Genomic DNA, 20,632 nt, shown 5'->3' on the forward strand with positions numbered 1-20,632 from the left:
ATGCTCTTCTAAATGTTTGCGTAAAAAAAACGAAAATAGTACACATTGATACCTAGAAGCTTTTGATTTTATCCAGACAACAGAAAAAAAAGAACGTTACAGACGGTCACAACATAAGAATGGTGGGACGATGTTATTGTGATATTTGTCGATGATCTGTGGCTTTTTTTTTGTACGATTGTGGTCCTCTGCAATATTTAGCCTTTCTGTGGCCTCTGACTTGCCTCTTTCTTTTTTGTTAGCTTTGTAGGATGGATGGCGAATACCATGAGGAATAACAGTGACTTTCTGTACATTAAATATTAACTGAAGCGACACTAAACGTTTATGATGAATATTCTAAAATAGCAACACATAGTGAACAGTGTTGACGATGTAACATAATGACAGTGAATAGCTGAGAAATTATGCTGTGTACATGTATTAGGCTTTAATTAAAGTTAAGGACGTGATGCCAGTGTGTTGAATAGCACGTTATTTTATTCCTTCATCAATATAGGCTTAGCTGATGCACCAAATCACACAATCTTTTCCATGCAGGCAGCACAGTGCATACTCTGCAGGGAAAATCTCATAAGACACTGTTAAGCTCACGATTTTCCACGAAATTTTCACTACAGAGAATGCACTGTGATGGCTACGAGGAGAAGATATCACGGCCAGGAATGGTACAAAAAGAAACAAGACATTTATGGACATTTTTCATTATCAATGCTAATTTTTAGAAAAGGAAGTCCGTTAAATACCGTTGAAAATTTAAATTTTGAATTTGATTTCCCAAGCTTCCCAAAATGAGCACCAAAATGTTAATATTTTTTATTTTTATTTTCATTAAAAGTCTGTTAAATTGATTTAAATTTGACATTTTGAAATTTGTACAAATGTGACACGTGTCAAAGATATCTTTCGAATTCTTTAGCCAAATTTTCAAATGTCTTATGGGAAGTTAGAGTAAAAAAAGTTCGACTGAAAGATAACTTCTTTTCCAGGAAGTTGAATGATGATGGTTCATTGATGGAAGCACACAAGAAAATCTGCGGGATGCCCCGAAATGATGCCACTTGGTCCAAAATATAATTCAATCCATCTTCAATTTTTGCTGCCAGTGAAAATTTCCTCACGCAACAATCATCCCTATTTTCTTGCACATTATCATCTCAGCATCATTCATACATCATCTCACAATTTATCTATAATACCACTTGTAAGCTCTCTCTTGCTCTTCTTATACAACTTCCCAGCTGTGTCTTCAAGCCAACCATTCATACTTCTCACCCACTCATCCACCCACCCAAAATGCGCCAATGAATGAGAAAGTGAACTTTACATTACACCCAAAATTTTCTAACATACAACGTGGGCCCACAGAATTTCATTTGCATCGATCATTCACTTTTTGTCTGCTTATCATCGGATTTCTTTCCAACGCACAGATTTTAGCAATTGCTATTGGCCATCCTTGTAGAGCAATAAAAGAGAATTGACAGAAATGTTGGAGGCAATTTTCAGATGAAAAACATCCCTTGAATATTTATCAAGAGATAATAATGATTTTCATTCAATGGAATTGAGTGATTTCCCTGCTAGTATTCCTCGGTAATTTATGGTTTGTTTTTATTTTATTTTCCACATTTATTTATTTTTTTGAGAGAACAGTATCTTTAATAAACACTCTTCTCCATTTGTCAATAGGGAAAAAAAACAGTGAAAGCATGTAAGTATTATCATTTATCAATATCATTCTATTTATCAGAATACCAAACTTAAAAAAAAAAAACATTTGATTTAGGGAAACTGTATACCAAATTTTGACCAGCTTGCAATTTCGGATACTTATTTTTTTTCAAGTTTTCATGAAATTTTAGTCTCTGCATACGCTAGAGATTATACAATGCAATAAATAAACAAAAAAATGTCACTTCGACCAAAGAGATGATGTAAAAGCAACCTTGGAAGAATTTCTTAAGGACAAGGAACTATGAGAATGAAGGTGGCCGAAATATGCCACTAAAGCTATGTCTGCATTTTTATTCTTTTTAAAATGTATTAAGTATGATTTTAAAGAAAATAAAGACGATAAACTATCTACAAGGCTCCAAGCAACACTACATAAAAAGAAGTAAAAAAGAAATTACATATTAATTCAACGTGAAGCCTGTGGCTCTTGCATGTAACTAGGCCGAAATTTGGTACAGTAACCCAATGGCCTTCAAAGGGGTCACGTTTTTTCTAATATATGTTAGGCTGCGACTTTTTGGTCAGTAAAAAATAAAATTTGGTCAGTATAAGATAAAATTTTCTGTGTTTTGGGAAAATATCAGTAAGTAGCACCTGTTGAGGCAAAGGGAAATTTTCTATGCTTTGGAAAGTTATCAGTAGCACCTGTTTAATTTTTGTACAAAATTTAGGAAAGACGAAATATGAAATACGAAATGGTCAAATACGAAATGTACTAAAATACGAAGTTTCCGCAATACGAAATGTGCAATACTTTTTTTCCGGATATGCAAAGTTTTAACTTTTATTGATTTCCTTTTAGTTTTTTATTGACTGAATTATTATTCACTGATCATATTTAATTTTCCACTGATTAAATTTCACATTGTACTGCTTAAAAAAAAATTCTGACCAAATTTGACTTTTTACCGACCAAATTTGACTTTTTCCGACCGAATTTCATTTTTTACTGACCAAATTTTTATTTTATACTGACCAAATTTTATTTATTACTGACCAAATTTTATTTATTACTGACCAAATTTTATTTTTTATTGACCAAATTTAATTTTTTACTGATCAAATTTGACTTTTTACGGACCAAATTTTATTTTTTCCTATTTTTTTCAAAAGTATTTTAATGACCATATTTAATTTTTTTACTGACCAAATCTGATTTTTTACTGATCAAATTTGACTTTTTACCGACCAAATTTAATTTTTTACTGATTTTTTAAAAAGTTTTTTACTGACCATATTTAATTTTTTACTGATCGTATTTTATTTTTTTTATTGACCGAATTTGATTTTTTACTGACCAATATTTCATTTTTTACAGACCAGTTTGAATTTTTTACTGACCAAAAAGGTTTTGCCTATAGGTTGTAGTACATCAAAGATCCTTTAATTGAAAAAATTTTGTTACGAAATCATCATTTCGAAATAAGAGTCCCCCAATTTGTCCAGTTTGCCTGCTTTTTGGCGCTTTCAAGAAAAATTACCGAAAATCTGTACGCATCAAATAAACTTATCATTTCAATCAGTCCATGAACGTCTAATGGTGCTATTTTTCCTGTCTAATGGTTCGTATTCTGCTAGTTTTTTTGAAACTGAAATTTGAATTTGAGGATTGAAAAATATCATTAATACCCTTTATACTTTCCCAATGGTCAAATTTAAGGAACTTTACTGTACTTTAGATGCTTTATAGTTTTTTTTGACAATAATTCCGCTAAATTGTCACCAACAACATATGAGCCAAAATTGCAAACTATTTTCATTTTCAAAAACTCCTATTTATTTTCATACTTTGTCAAATTGAAATTTTGATACGAAATTTATTTGGCATATTTCCATATTCTTTAAAAAAAAAGCACACAAAACTATGCTGAATTATTGAAAAGTATTTTCCAGGGGAAACATGAGTACAATTTTTGCAAGAACATTAATTCTTGTTGTCCCAGAGGGAAATTGCACGTGAGTCTCATCGTAAAACAGAGAAACATTCATAAGTTATACTGAAGCACTCCATATTTGTTTAAACAAACAGGAACTCGTTACAACCATTTACTATTTATTGCATTTAATGTTTTATTTTTTTTGTCTTGAGAAATTTGATGCTGTTAAGACAAAATTTGCCGAAAGAAAAAAAAAGAATAAATTGCGAAAGTGCCTGAAATAGGGGGTTATTGTACTCAGTCGCATCTTGTGAAGCTTTGATCTAAATCTAAATTAATCCAGGAAAGACTAATTAAAAATGCTTTATAGCACTTTTCTCGCTCGAAAGAGTAAACATAATGAATTTTGTCACTCAATTCCATGAACATCTATAGAGGATTTTTCTTTTCTGTGAAGCTGAAAGTAGAGTTTTCAGTAAAGCTCCAATTTCGAGGATGGCCGTTTGAAGAATATCCAATATCGTGTTACGGAAAAGAAATCTTGGACAGACAATTTTTCACATTGGAGGCTTGTAGGAGGGCTCCCTTTAAGGCACAACATAATTCTTTCAAACTGTGATAAATGATAAAAAGGGATGAAGGTGATGCGGCCACATATTGACTCTACTAACATTTGCATATCTGCTCACCTAGTGATAATTTCTCTCCCGAATCTGGTGGCAGTGTAAATCCTAGTAGGGCCATTGAGGCGATCAACACACATGGCACAATTAAATTGAAAAAATAGTATAAAGTCCTTCGGCGGATAATAATTGCAAAGGTGATGTCAATATATGGTTCCGGGCAACAATTGTAGTAGATTTCGTTTCTCTTCCCAGGGACGCCTGTGAAAGAGAATCTCAATGTGAATTATATACATAAATATTTCTTTACCAAATTAATAATAATCCACCTGAAATTACAACACAAAATGCTGTCACGGTGAAATAATGCATGAGGCCTGGATTGTGTATTAAAATTATTTGACCTACATTACTGGCTACATTTCCTCTTCTTCTTCTTTTTTTTTTTGCTATATTTTACAGCAACCAGGGAGAGCTTAAAGTTTTTTCTACCTCATATCCCGGGCACAATATCGTGAAACTATTCATCCCACGGGAATGAATACAGAGTCGTAAATTCTTATTTAACCCTTCATACTGCAATCATTCTATAAATAGGGTGAATAATGCAGGGAAAATTATTAACACAACTTTTTCTAAAGCTTACTCTTCACCTTTTCTCTGGTCTTTTGTTGTTACACAGAAACTGTTTTTGTTTACTTCTTTCATAGAGGCTTTTGTTAATTAAAACAGTATCAAAAATATAACTTTCTTAAGTCAAGAAAACGGTGATTCCCTTACACACAAGACATTTCAAACTATTGTGTTTTGCATGTTTTTTTTTCAAATAAACTATACCTAAAGAAAGTAAGATAAATTTAGATAGATTGAATACAATTGTTTCTGTTCCACAAATAAATCATGCATAAAGTCAGGCTAAATGAAACTGCCCCACCTGTCTCTATAAGTAATAATAATAATAATGGTGGCACAATATTACATAGAGGAACTAGGCCTTCCTTAGTGGAGTTCGGGACATCCATTATTATTTTTTCTTATACAGGGATGGGGTTGTCAGTCCCATGCCCGTGGAACCAAGTACAGTGAAGCTCACTGGATGCAAGTCGAATACTTTTAACGCCAGAAAAATTCCTGGTGACCTAAAGAGGATTGGAACCCGGGACACTTGCATCATAGAGCGACTACTCTACCACTTGACCCATTGGCCTAGCTCTAGCCATAAGTTAAATAGAGTTCAATAGAGTTCACCCAAAGTGAACCGTTAGTGGCAGACTTACCCCCTGCTTCGCTCACACTCTGGCTTCGCATACTTAGTATCTTTTCTATATTCTTTAATGAATCTGACCAATTTCTTTAAAGGAAATATGTGGCTTAACCCTTGAAGGACGATTGGGTCACCGGTGACCCAAAAATGAAACTCTTCCTACAGCCTTCTAAAGTCGTATTTTGCTCCAAAAAGTTAGAAAAAAATTTTTTTTTTTTTGACCCTCAATTTTTGATCTTCTCGTCCTTAAACGGTTAAGACTAGCTATTAAAATATATTACCATAGATAGTTAGATCAGATTCATTAAAGAAATATGCGAAAAATGTGATGTATTCGAAGTCAGAGTATGTGCAGAATGTGTTTCACTTTTCCGGATTCTTGGGAACCGAGCACTTGTTGCTCCGATTCCCAAGACTACGAATCCTAAATCTCCTTCTGACTTTCGGGCTATTAGTCGTCTTCCTATTCTTTCAAAAGTTTTTGAAATTCTCCTTCACGAACAAATTTCCCAGCATTTAGCCAACAATGGTCTGCTTTGTGACTTTCAATCGGGCTTCCTAAAGAGTCACAGTACTACGTCGGCACTTCTCAAGGTTAATCATGACATCTCTTCAGTTATCGATCGTGGTCACTTTGTGATTTTAGTTCTTCTGGACTTCACAAAGGCTTTCGATAGTCTGCTTCACAATATCCTCTGCTATAAATTGTATTTATATTTCAATTTCTCATCTTCAGCTATTGCCCTCATACGATCTTAATTTAGAGGAAGATCACAAATTGTCAAATTTGGTGAAGATGTTTCACCACCTTGTTCCTTAACCCTTTAAGGACGAGAAGTTCAAAAATCGGGGGTCAGAAAAATCACTTTTTCTAACTTTTTAGAGCAAAGCATAAATTTAGAAGATCGTAGGAAAAATATCATTTTTGGGTCACCGGTGACCCAATCGTCCTTAAAGGGTTAAGTAAGGGCATTGGTCAGGGTTCCATTCTTGGCCCTCTTATGTTTTCCCTCTTTATTAATGATTTGCCCACAGTACCACATAATTGCTTATTTCATCTCTATGCAGATGACCTACAAATTTACGTTGAGGGTGATCCTTCCAATCTTGGAATATTTTTAACCTCATGAACTCAAACCTCTCGAATATTGAGCCCTGGGCATCTTCAAACGGCTTGATTTTGAATTCCAAAAGTTTCAAGCTATTATTATCTCAAAAAAATCAATATCTTCTACTTCGTATCCCTTGTTCCTTAACGGAGAGATTATCCCTTATGTTGATCAGGTCAAAAACCTTGGTATCATCTTCAATTTAATCCTCTCATGGTCTGATCATGCCACGTCTATTTGCCGTATGGTCAACTATTCTCTATATATTCTCAGTCAGACGATTCCGGGACATCACGCCCTATGATACTCGCTTGATCTTCTCGCGAGTGTTTCTTCTTCCTATTTTTCATTATGGTGCAGAGCTTTTCCTTGCGGGGCGGATAATTACGCAATTCGTCGCCTAACAGTTGCAATTAATAATAGTGTTTGCGGCTTAAATTGCCGTGACCTTATAACTCCTCATCGGAATGTATTTGTTGGCTGTGACCTGACTTCTCTTCTGAGCATGAGAAGCAGTGCTCTTTTTGTTCAATCTTCTTAACTGAAGTATATTCTTAAAACGAAAACACTTAAGCATATACTTCAGTCGATATGAAATTTTACATCGAAAAAGAGTAATAATTACATCAATATCCGTTGAATTAATTCAACTCGCACGCAACACGAACTTCGCTTCGTTGTTGCGAAGATTTGTTGTTCTGGACGTCCTTAGTACTTATAGAATCTTCTGGTTAGGGGGTGTTCGGCAAGGGTTGGAGGACTTATAGTACCCAATTCTAACAGTGACGCCTTTACCGCGCATTGTTTTTAAAGGGCATAGTATTTCACAATTCCATTCCGGCTAATAACCGTAAATGTGCGGATGCTATTCGGCGATATTTTCAGGCTGAGCCTTTGAGAAATTAACGCTCAACTTTTTCTTCTTTCTTCCTTTTTTTCTTGATTTATTTATTTTCCTCATTTTGATAATTTTTTTTTGTTTAATTTCTTTCTTTTCAGTGGAAATTTTCGGAGGGAAGCTCCGTCCGGACGCGGCAACACAATCTGTGGAGTCTTCAACCCTAAGATCAAAAAACTCACTCTTCTACCAGAGCTTTCGACACGCTCCGTGTCTTCCTCAGTGGTCGAGTGATGTCAAAGATCACTGGGTTTCGTTATTTGGGGGATCGTGTAACCTTGGCGGGAGGGTTCCAGGGTGCTCACACAAAGACCTCGGAGACACAGCACCAGACACTTTTCAATCATCAGGAGACAACTGAACTGAGAAAAAGTCCTATTATTATGAATTATATAAACTATTATTATTATTATTATTCTCAGTAAGAATGAGTTATATTTACGAATATATAATTAAATAGATAATCAATACAGTAAAATATATCATGATTATTGGTTCATTAATTGCATTAAGATAATTCTATTAAAAATTATTCGTCATTCCAAAATTCACTAAAATTAAAATCGTGTAATCCGTTAAAATTAATCCAGTATAAAGTGGTATGAACGGTATGAAATAATTGAAATTTGAACGTTTGTAGATTAAATTATTCCTATACTAATTACCATTATTTCACTCTTTGATATTGAGAAAAAATTAAGTAATGTCTATTAACTTATTGGAACTATTGACAGGTTCAATATAAAGCATTAAATTATATTATCTGTCTGTCAAGTATGATATTAAAACAAGTTATATGGAAGTTGGATAGAGAGTATTTATGTAGATAAATTAAACTTTGAAATTAATTCTTTTTCTTTCGCTTATCGAACTATCTATTTTTGTTCTTAGTTATTCGATCATGTCTTGAGTGTACTGAAATCACTATTTAAATCCTTGAAGAAATTGATTAAATGAAGGATTAAACAAGAGAGTATGAAAAAGTTGCTTCTTCTGGTTTTTATCTGCTTTTGTGCGGTACAATAAGAAACACCCATCACTGAATTCATTCTCTATTTCAAACACTGAGAAATTTGAGAAGATTTCTCTACCATTTTTATCACGGAAAAAAACAGCAATACAGCTTCCAATGAATTTTCGCAAAACATCAGTAAAAGAAAAATTAAAAAAAGAGAGAGAGGCAAACTTTTAGATGATATGCAAGTATTTGCAGATCAATAGAGTATGAATTGATAAATTTATAATTGTTTCATCTGGAAAGGAAGAAAAGCATGGAAAAATACTTTTCTGAATATTTCCATTTATCATAAAAGCATTTTCGAATCCATTCGTTCAAGATGAAAAATAGTTCTTGGTGAGAGAAAAGGACACAAAAGTGATTACTTTCTCTCATGTTTATCTTGCGGTTCCTTTTTCGAGCATTTCGTCCTTCTGAATTTTGTTGGACGATAAAAAAAGAACTTTGGTAGGGAACCACAAAAAAGTATTTAGTAGAAACATTATGTGATTTAATTACAGTCATTTACTCTGAGTAAAAGCCACCCTTTAAAAAAATGCTGCCACAAATTGTCCTTTGTAATTTGTACGACCAGCAAATTAAAGAAAAGTTACGACATAAGTGCAACAATTTATGCAATTTTGGCATGTTTTCGCTACCAGTTGCATCTTAAATATCATAACCAGATATTATATGGCTTTCCGGCAATGTTGAAGAGCTACAGAAATAGGGAATATATTATTTGAAGAATATTTCCATAAGCGAATTATTTAGGGGAGAAAGTGAAATAGGGAAATGAGAAATTCTCTTGGAATATTACCATGTTCGAATGCTAGAAGTATAATTTATAAGCTTAAATTTGCACTTCAATTTACTGGCAAAATTCAAGAATGCACTCAATGGTTAGAAACTCAGCGTAGAACCCACAAAAGCAATATTTTCCATTTGGTGAAATAGACTTTCCCAGCTTTCATTTGCAAAGAAGATTTTCCCTGTGTCTTTCTTCTATGAATATTTAAGAGATGGAGGTATTTTAATTAAGCTAACCCACATTTTCGCACATTTTCACTAATTTGAATGCATGTTTATACATGGTTTTCTGTGCTTTTCAAAAACTACATCTATTACCTCCATACTTAAATTGGGTTACAAGAGGATGATGCGAAAGTCATTAATACAACGTAATTAGAACACTTTATTTTATTAATGCATTTTCAGTTTGAAAATTAAAACATTCCACGTTGATTTAGAATTATGAGCAAGTGAAGTATTTTGAGATATAGATCAAAATTTTCCACAATGTTTGTATTCGGGGTATTTATCTATAGCATCGAATATTTAATATTTTTTGTTTAGTTTTGATATTCAAAATCTTAATTTTTAGGAAATAAGTTTTTCTGACAATATGCATGTTTATAATTAACTTATTCTCCGACCGAAAAAAGCTTTTAGATGGTATTATGAAATTTTATGCATTTCATCTTTATATGACGATTTCGTTTCTAAGAATAATCCCCAATAAAATAAATTGACTTAGATGGAATTTGTGTTAAGAAACCAAGTTGCAATCTCAAACCGTTAGGCTCGTAGGTGTGTTGAGATTAGATGGACAATCCTTCCCCTTTTTTCCTACTGTGCTAAACTTTTTTGCGATGCTGCGTCTATGTGGCACCAAACAGTAACTTTCAATAATAATTGTAAGGGAAGTGCTTGCAATTTGGGACAGGGTGCATATAAGTACTAATGTCTTAAGTTTAAAGTGCAATATATTTAACGCACACTCAAGTTTTCTGTAACTTCTTTTCAGAAGTGTTGATTGGAACCTTGTGAAGCGGTTTATCGTCTTGATTGTATTTTTGGATACTCTGTTTGAAATTTTGGACACTTTGCTTGTAATTTTGGACAGTCAATCCATCGCAATATTATGCCCATTGTTGTTAATTTCAAGAACATAACTTATCAAAAACCTTTCCTGTTTATGGGCACTTAATGGGTAACGTGGTAAAGCACTCGCTCTATGATGCAAGTGTTCCGGGTTCGAATCCCCTTTAGGTCAGCAGGAATTTTTCTGGCGTTAAAGGTGTTCGGATTGCATCCAGTGAGATTCACTGCACTTGATTCCACGGGCATGGGACTGACAACCTCATCCCGTACAAGAAGAAATAATAATGTACGTCTAGAAATCCCCTTGCAGGAAGGCTTTTTTCCTTCATGGAATGTTGTGCCATTATTATTATTTCCTGTTTATAACGAAAAACCGTAGGATGTCTCGAGGAGTCCAGAAACTTTCCATTCTAATTCATTAAAAAGAATTGACTTCAGTACTCCAAGTACGCGCGTGGATTCTCCAATTCCCTTGCGTTTCCGGGACTCTTTTAAGACTTTTTGCACAGTATATCATTCGTACAGATGATATTTCCTTGTGTTTTTTCGACAATCACAAAAACTAAAAATTTACAGAATTTGGAGAAAAAAGACACTTTAAAAAATAACAAGTATGAAAAATGTATTCGCAAGGGAAATCTCACTCCATGTCTAATGAACAAGTTACTTTTAATATGAATTAACACAATAATCAGTGAATATTTAACAATATTACTTAAAAATAACGAAGGAAAAATATTAGTACCTCACCACACTTTAGAAGAGCCTAAGACTGAAGATTGCTTACACTTTGGTATGAGGTTAAACATAGCTATTTTAATTCAAATCATATTAAAATTAAATGAATTTAGTGTTAAAATCTTCGAAAAAGAATAAATATTTAGGTAGAATACATTATTCATTAAATGTGGGAAGATAATTCCATAGTTTTATTCAATTTATTTTTAATGTCCAACTTTACCCTCAAAGTGCCCGAAATTACAAGCTGGCCAAAATTACAATACAAACAGTTCCCTTATACGTTATATTTTTAATTTGCGTTCTTTTGATCATATCTCGCGCTACTGTGGCAGAATTTTGTGGAACACTTTATCACTCTTCTTGCAGTCGCGAGTAGTAGAATTCATTTGTCGCGTTCTTCATCTTCGTCAAATTATTTAGTTATTTAACGGAATTAGTTCAACCGGGTTCTTTCGCTAGGTCTTCGTGTCTCGTTGTGCCGGGATCGCGGAGCTGTATTCTATATTGCTCCTTCATCATTGAGGGAGTAATTTTCTGGAATGAACTTCATTGAATTGAAACAGGAAATAGGGTTTTCCAAACGTTTTCGGCGTCTTATTCTGCTTTTTATTTTTATTTTTTATCACATGTTATTCTTATATTTATTTTATGATGAAGATAGCTTATAAAACCTGAGAAAGAGTTTTTCACCGTATTATTCTGGATGTTCGATACCAACGCTAAGACGGCGGTGGCCGCTGTCACACAAAGATTGAATTCCTTGAAAACCTGTATCTGTCAAGTTTTTTCCTTTAAAGAGCTCTATCTAAAAAGCAGTATATAAATAAATTGACATTGAAAAAAAAAATATGTGCGCTCTATATAAAAATAAATAAGTTTTGGTCACTCGTCATCACCATTTTTGAGTTCTCCTTCAAAGTTTGAATATTTCAGACAAGATACTAGCTTATGAGGTAGTATTAATTTTTTATTATTTTTTTGAAAAATAATATTTGAAGAAAATATGCTGTTTTCTTGTCTTTCGTGACCCATGTAAATTCTTAACAATCATAAAAAATTTAATTCAACTTTTATTGACAGTGACTGCGCAAACCATTTCTAGTATTTCAAATATGACACGCAGAATATAAAAATATTTATAATAATAAATTAGAGTAATGTTCAACTGAAATTTTTGATTTTATTTCTTTAAATCTGGGTTGCAAATAAAACATAATGTTTCCCTAAGTTTATGCCACAGGTTGTGAAAAATTTAATGTTTTGTAGACAAAACTTAATTATATAGTGAGATGAAATTTAAAATTAGATTTCCACATTTTGACCCAATTTTAAAAACAGAAAACTTTAAATTGAAATGACATTAACCTATATTTCTTGCAGCTTCAACATCCAAAAATATTATGAAATATGTTATGATGAATTATATTGTACTTCTTGCATTATTTACCTCTTATATTAAATGATGAAACCATTGAAAGCACTTTGCAGATAGCAATAATTTTAGAATGGAAATAAAAATTTTCCGCTCATATAATAGATAATTTGTGTGCTCTCTCTATATTATGCAAATTGTTCAGGGAAATTCATTGTGTTCATTGTCGAATCATTGAAAAATATTTCATTTTCCGTTCAACATGTGAATTATGCAAAAATATTTAAATAGACTATTGCAAAATTGCATTTTCAGTATTTCACTGATACTTAGTGCGCAATACCAATTCATGTGAATAAACAATAAAGGATGTGATTTGACAAGAGATTTTCTATGGGAGGAAAATAAGCATTTTTATAGGAAAAATATCACTTCTAAAATAGATTGTGGGAAAATCATGAAACAGCTTCAACTGCATTTTCATTCAAATTTATCAACAGAAGCCACACCACATGATATTGATTTAGATGGAGAAATCGCATTGCTGGAAAATCGTGTAATGAATAAAATATGATGTGGTGAAAAGATATTGATCAAAAGGTGCTGGATGGTTGGATGCTGTGAATTTTTCTTAAGGGATTGATGAGATTTCCTCTGTGGATTCTCTCCTCAAGACTTCAACTGCGATCAATTGAGATAATTGAATTAGAGTGAAGTCATTTGTGCTAACCTAAAGTATAGTATTTGGACCATGTTTGGTTTCTTATACTTATTTTTTTTCCATCCAGCCAATGTATCTTATTGTGTCTGTTCTTGTTTGCGACAAAATATTGTATCTCATCATATGGAATACGTGTAATCGATTGTGAAATTGAGTTCTGTCACTTTACATTAGACACAACACGCAATATCCCTAGCACTAAAAGTTATATGTATTATTTTCACCCTTCATCCCACTATGTCACAGAAAAATATTCCATGGTATAGAACCCAAGTAGCAATGCATGACTAGACGTATGACATTAGGTCATCAATACGTCGCTTGAGCGACTTCACAATTACGTTAGCAAAATTTTAAAAATTTACTATTTCAACAGCAATCAAAATGGATGTAAATTTAGTATCGAATTATCGACGTCGCAGTGATTACTGATTGGGTGTTTTATGATCATAAAAGTGAAATATTAGAAGAGTTGCCATATTGAAAATTGTAATACTATCGTACTCAGATAAATATTATTCAACGGATCTTCCGAAGAGAAAAAGCTGAAGTCAATTTTGAAGACGAATTTAAAAAGACATCCGATTTTTTATACAAAAGTAGGGTAAATTAAGCTAATTCAACACCTGCTCCAAATGGAAATTTTTCGCTACTCTAAATGGAAACGTCATTGTTTTCATGATAAATACAGTAGTAAGTTATTATATTTATATATTTTCTATACCACAGTTTCATTATTTAGTTAATTTTGCTTCAAATAAAACAAAAATTCATTCAAGTTCACAAATTTTAATTTGTTAATTTCTCAGAAAAATTAAAAGTGTACCTTTTCACCATCAAATTTTCCACTGATCGACCATGTTTTCCAATGAAAAACACAATGAGGTGACTGTTGTTTATTCGTTTTGTTTAACATTTATGTCATATTTCTGGCTAATTTTAGTTAAATTAAGTGCTAATCTTTATTGTTAACGGTACGTAAAGTTCTCAAATGAAATAATTACTTATTTCGTGAACAAAAAGGGTTTTTTCTGAAGTGTCTGTAAATGCTTCAATAGGAAACCCCGGAAATATGATTTTTTTGGAGAGATTTTCATATTGTTTTAGATGAGAAAGGAGAAAAGACCAGGAATAATAACAAATTCTGCACTCAGGAGCAACTCAACAAGGTTTTGGAAGTCTTTCATCGCAGTTTCACTTACACTGTTTGTCTCCAATTAGATACTATCCCTTGTCTCCATTTGGATTAATATGTTTCCAATAGAAGCATTTTACGCTCGCGTATTTTTCTTGTATTTAAGAAGTTTTCAAATTATATCTAAAGAATTTTCACTAAACAGTAACATTCTAGAAGAGTCAAGGAGCAAATTTATGTAATTCTCTTTAGAAAAAATATGAACTTATTGTGTTGAATCTTCTGTCAAAGTTAAAGTGTCTGGAAATGGTTTTGAATTAGGACATTTACCCTATGTCTAAATATTGAAATGCACTGCATTGGCAATGAAAGAATCATATCTAGCTAAATAATAGACAGTTCAAAATGTTTTAAATAAATGAATTGTCTCTCAATATTAGTGATAATTTCCCAGAAATTTCGCATGTTAAGAAAATAGTACAGTTGAGCCATTTGGGTAAACCTTTTAGTTCATAGTTTTTAGCTCATATAAAATTAATTCAATTGATTTTATCGTTTTAATTTATTATTATTACCAGAATTGTTCCTGTATTTTGGAAAATCGATTAACCAATTTTTGAAAATCAGTGAAATTTTTCATGTTGATAAATTCCAGGCCTTTGAGAACAAGTCTACATTTCAGATAATGAAACACATTTTAAATAGTCAGACATCGTACCCGGGACCTCCTGTATGTCTTTTTAACGTTTGCTTCAGACGACTACATCAACAGACTCACTAGAATCTTAATGATTTTTGCTACTTGGGATGTAAGTTACCTATGTGCTATCCCAGCAGGATTTAGCCTTTTCAAATAAGTTGACAAAGATAAGTTGGCAAAAACGACAACATATTTGTTTCTAAAAATATACAAACCACAAGTGAAAAGTTAGCAATTGCAAAGAGTAAATGTTTGAATTATTTATTCTTTTATTTTTCACAGCTGGATATTATTCTATTTCTCATTCGCCATAAAATTTATTATGACGTGAAATAAATTGCTTTTAAAAAGCTAGACATTGCTAGCCTCTAGCACCCTAAACAGCATTTTCCGCAGAAGTAGCAACATTTTCATCTCTTTCTCTTTTATCATGAAAGAAAAAAACTTCTCTCTCAATGAGATGCTTTCTATCATTTTATACTTCAATCCCAAGGAAGAATAATAAAGTGAAGGAAAATTGAAGTATGGATTGGTGAAAATTGGGGGGAAAAAAAGTAACGTAATCTATTGAGCTACTCACCGAGTAAATCCCATTCACCGTTTGTTACAAAACTGCTTATGTCACCACCTGCTTCATCCTGAAGCTGTAAATCGAGCTACAAGGAAGAAAGAAAACATCGAGATTAACGACTTTTCACTGAAGCGCTAGTTAGTGAATTTTTCCCCCAAGATGCTCTTCAATTGATGAAAAATGTGCTGATGAGAGAAATAATCTTATCGCTTCCTGTTTCATTAAGCCCTTTGAGAATATTGCAAGTAGCAACATGTTGTCGTTGCCCGGGGTAGGGGCATATTCAGAAGTGATGTAAGATGATGGGATGATTGCTGAAACTGCGCAAAAATATCGCATGATGCTATGCAATGTAGGATGAGAAAATTACAATAACATCCGATTTTAAACTTTGGTGGCTGCATTTGATATATTTTGATATTTGACTTTGGTCAGTTATCTGATGTTATTTTAGAAGTGATGGCTCAAACTACTTTGGCCAGCATTTCAAATCATCCATCAATATCCTGTCTCTACGTCGTTTTTATTGTCTGCATCAAGTGGAGATTGAAATGTCTGCTTTTCTATGGACAAACTGACCTGAAATCCATCATAGGTCCAGCTACCAAATTTCATCTCACACCGCTGGTCATCGAAGGGAAACCATGTGATGTCAATTTTGCAGGTAGATTTGAAAATTCCAGGTGGCACATAGAGACAGGAACCATTATTGCGAACTACTACGTTGGTTGGGTATGTACCATCGAATCCCTCATCGGCACTGTTCAAATCACAGAGTACGGTCAGTTGGTTTTGGCCAAAATTCCGCGTCATATGTATATGTTAATACCTGTTATACATAAGAACATCTGGTTTCCATATTCTATGCGGTGGTATTCTCAGATCCTTAACACCCCCATATTCAGAGGTATTCCATCGCAGGTTCATGTCATTCCACTCCAATTTCAACCAAATATTTGTCACGAGGAGTTGGTTCTTTTCATCCTGTAGAAGGAAGAAAAAAAACAGAAAGGAGGTGATAGAATGGAATTATTTATAAGGTATGGGAGTTGAGTTGAGTGCTGCATCTCAGTTCTTTAAAGTTTCATCGAAGATTGAGTGTTTGTAGTGCCACTGAGTTGCTGGTAGAAAAAATCAATACCTTATTACACTTATTCAGGGACTAGAGTACAGCCTAACTCTATTGAAGATGTTCTTGAACTTTAGCATTAGGGTACAGTCATAGATTATGTCCACATTAAACAAACATTTGACCATACTTCTTGTTGATTTTGTCTTCTTGAAATTGAATTTTATCCAGAACTAAAACAGTATATTTCGATGCTGTTGCGTGGATTAGCAATTAATGTATATTACTCGTCATCTTATATTGACAATCTATATCAAAAACTGCTCATATAGGTCATTAGGAAATTACGACAATTATTAATGCAAGCGACGATGTATTTGGTCGAAGTGCTCTATGAAGTGCTCTATTGTGACAATAATTTGCGATAATAACAGAAATTATGCATCGGTATGTTTTCTATAGAGTTTTCTATTGACTTTATTTAGAAACCATTCCCGATCGAAAAATCTGAATTTTTTTTTTGTTGAAAACAGAATGATTTTGACAATACTTTAACAAGATTTTACAAAACTTTATAGCGAATATAGATAGCAAAAAATCTTGGTACTATCCTTCCAATATTCTTTTGTTTTTTTTTTTTTTTAATATTTTTGCGAATATAATTTTTCTTCCCCGATTAAAATTTTTTGAACTTTTAAGTTTAACAAGATTTATCTAGTTATAGGATTTTAAAAACAAAGAGGAAAACTCTTTCGGTTTGTTCGTTAAAACATTCTCTATAAAATTCTTTGTTTTTCATTTTCGGAGATCTAGTATAAAATTTTTAAGTATTTCCTAATAAATAATTGTCAAAAATGACAACGTTTTTAAACAATTTATTCTGAGAAAAAAAAATTGTATGAAAAAATAGTTAGTTTTACGGAAAGCTACATTGCACTAGCTTTTCCACGGTGAAATATTATTGGAAAAACTCTCAGTAATTTTCCTGCACTCTGAAATTTCTTGAACTAATTTAAATACAAAATGATGCAATAAAATAAATAAGTTATAAACTAATTGAAAAAAATATTAAATATTAAAAAGTAATATTGTTAAATATTACTTGAAAGATCAAGTCATGAAAAACTGCTCAAAAACCGGTTTTAACTTTTAAACGGGTTATCCGGTTTCAGACCCTTCCAAAACCGGTTAACCGTTTATCCTAAAAACCCGGTTATTTGGAATCACTATTTTTGTCTCTTTAACAATACTTAAGTCGCAGATTGTGGCCTTTTGGATTCTACGTTTCACATGCAACAAGTATTAAACTTTGCTTTTATTTTTAGTCTCGCATTGTTTATGATTGAGAGTTTTAAGAGTTTAAATGGAATAAAATTATTTAAAGTTGAGAAAAAAAGTTAAGTTCTATTCGGTACAATGGGGTAATATAGAAACCTTTCTAAATTAACTGTTGTAGATGTTATAGATTTTGATTTTCTATTTGGAACGACTGCCATTTCGTTAATCGGATTATTCACAATAAGGCCGGCTTCGGACTTGAGGTTTAACCCAGTTCCCGAAAGTCTCAAATTTCGAAATAGTAACCAATTTAATTGATTTTTAAGAATTAACCAGATCATTTACCCATAATATTCAATGCTAAGTCATATTTTCCCAAAAAATCTTGACTGATAAGAAATAAAAGAAGTTAAGCCATATAGCTAAGCCTTATGTCTGAAGCCCGTCTAATGAAGGTGTTATATTATGTGCTGGACACCCTTACGACTTAAGCCGAGAGATGACTTTACGTAAAAGAAAAATTTTCATTAATTAAATCTAAATCTCCATCAGTTTCCAACTAATAAGCCATTTCCCGGCTTAAGCCGAGATACGAGTTAGTCAGAAACTGATGAAAATGTAATCTAATCATTATTTTAATTATAGTTACGTTAAGACATATCTCGGCTTAAGTCAAAAGTGTGTCCAGCACATTAATTTCACGACAAATTAGTAAAGTCTGCCATTATTTTGGATACGCATTGTGTTAAGTAGCAGAGCATTGTCTTTAAGATGCAAGTATTCTAATGGGATCTAATCTCCTTTTGGTCATCAAAAAATTTTCTGCCATCAAAGGTGTTCAAATCACGTGAAACAAGTTTGAATTACATTTTCCCTATTATATTATTGTTATAATCATCATTTTTCTTAATAAGTTTAGGCACATTTATTTGATGATGTAATATACTTTACCACACACTCCTGATTTAGTGGTTCTATTAAATAAATTTATTGGGCAGTCAGATTAGGTCATAATTTATACCTTTACTCTAAATCCTATAGGGGAAACTGGGGCACCACCAAACACGGGGTACCAACAAACATTAATTTTTATTTCTAGACTACTTGGACTATCTCGACCATTCCTTCAGTATACAAGCATCCCTAGTGCTTATAACTTCCTATCGGTCTTATCCTCTGATATCCAATATCCGATTAAAAAATCGCAGTGTTTGGTGGTACCCCGTGTTTGGTGGTGCCCCAGTTTTCCCTAGTTCTTCTAGACTTAAATTTCCTGTATAAATTTCACGGCTACTTGCCATTTTAAATTAAATAAATTAAAGCTACATAGACTTATCACTGAACTCTAACTAGAAAAACAGTTAAAACAATGAGGTTCTCGTTTTTTTTCCTGATTCTTGTGTCCCTAGACCTTATGGCAAATGTGAAGATTTTTTTACACTAAACAACCCTCTCGCTTTTAGGACCAATTCTTTTCTCGAGTGTCAAAGTTTAATTAACTTTCGTAGGGGAATATTGGATTTCACTTCGAGACAATTGATGGTGAATCCTCGAAGGGGATTCCTTCTAGAAATATGGGGACAAACACTGTAAATCTTGTGTAAGGAAACTTTTCCACTCACAAAACTTCCCTCAAAACTTGACAAAACTATAACATTTCAAAATTTTCCACCAGCCCCATATTGTAGTATTTTACAGAAAATAGCATTTACAAGGCGTGTTCTTTCACCCATCGAGACCATCAATATCAAAGTTTCTTAACAAAATATCTTTTAGAAACTCCCATACAATTAGACTTTTTTTTATTCAATAGTGAAATTCATTTGGCAATCCAAAATAAAGCTTTTTGACAAGCAATTTGACGATATTTAGCTCCCAAAGGGTACAAGAACCCACAATATAAGGCATCTTTATACCCTCCATGCAAGTCTCCTAATAATTTCCCAGCAATTTCGATGTATTTATAATTAATACAGAACTATTTGTCACCCCAACTTAAGACACCCTAGTTTTCTCAGCGGAAACCTCACTAAGATTGAATTAAGTTTTCCCCAAAGATTCACTTTCACCTCCGCCTCTCTAATTTCAGTGACTTTCTTCGCATCCTTCCTCAACTTTCTAGCACAAGGATTCCTTTATACTTATATCTTTCTGGCATGAGAGTGCAATTTACCAAAAATGTAAAAGGTTGTTCTGTCTACATTTAATCTTCACTTTTCATTCAGCATCCCATCCTTCCTACGAACTTGGGTCCATTCCGAATTTATAATGACTTCATTAAAAACTTCCACTTGCTGCCCCATCCTTCACAACAGATCTCTGGCCTTTTTCCGTGAGGATAAATTAAAAAAGGTAATTTCTATTATTAACATTGCAGTGACATAAGAAATCTTATTTTTCTCTCGAATCACTTTTAAGTCAAAAAGAACCAAGGGAACAGAGTTAGACTAAAGTGATTTAGGATTATGTAGATAAATATAAGGAAGGAGATATAAATGCTAGAAACGTAATTAAGAACTCACAATTAATTTGGCTTTTTTCCTTAAAAACTCCTAAGGGCAAAATAAAACTGTTTTCTTTTAAACGCTATAATGATTTTGCGGTTTAAAATAAACGATTATATGAAGAATTAAAGTTAAAAAGTATATTGGAGGTT

General features: G+C 32.8%; 1 protein-coding gene across 1 annotated transcript in view; it reads right to left on the minus strand.

The window, feature by feature from the left end:
- The window catches only part of LOC129805216 (neuronal acetylcholine receptor subunit alpha-7-like), a 122,404-nt gene that overhangs the window by 36,641 nt on the left and 65,131 nt on the right, over positions 1-20,632 (minus strand). The window contains exons 4-7 of the mRNA XM_055852988.1: positions 16,459-16,613; positions 16,209-16,389; positions 15,639-15,714; positions 4,304-4,498 (exon numbers count right to left, since the gene is read on the minus strand). Coding sequence (XP_055708963.1) covers positions 4,304-4,498; positions 15,639-15,714; positions 16,209-16,389; positions 16,459-16,613 — 607 coding nt within the window. The remainder of the gene's footprint in view (positions 1-4,303; positions 4,499-15,638; positions 15,715-16,208; positions 16,390-16,458; positions 16,614-20,632) is intronic.

The sequence above is a fragment of the Phlebotomus papatasi genome, chromosome 3 (assembly GCF_024763615.1).
Source record: "Phlebotomus papatasi isolate M1 chromosome 3, Ppap_2.1, whole genome shotgun sequence".
Taxonomy (NCBI): Eukaryota; Metazoa; Arthropoda; class Insecta; order Diptera; family Psychodidae; genus Phlebotomus; species Phlebotomus papatasi.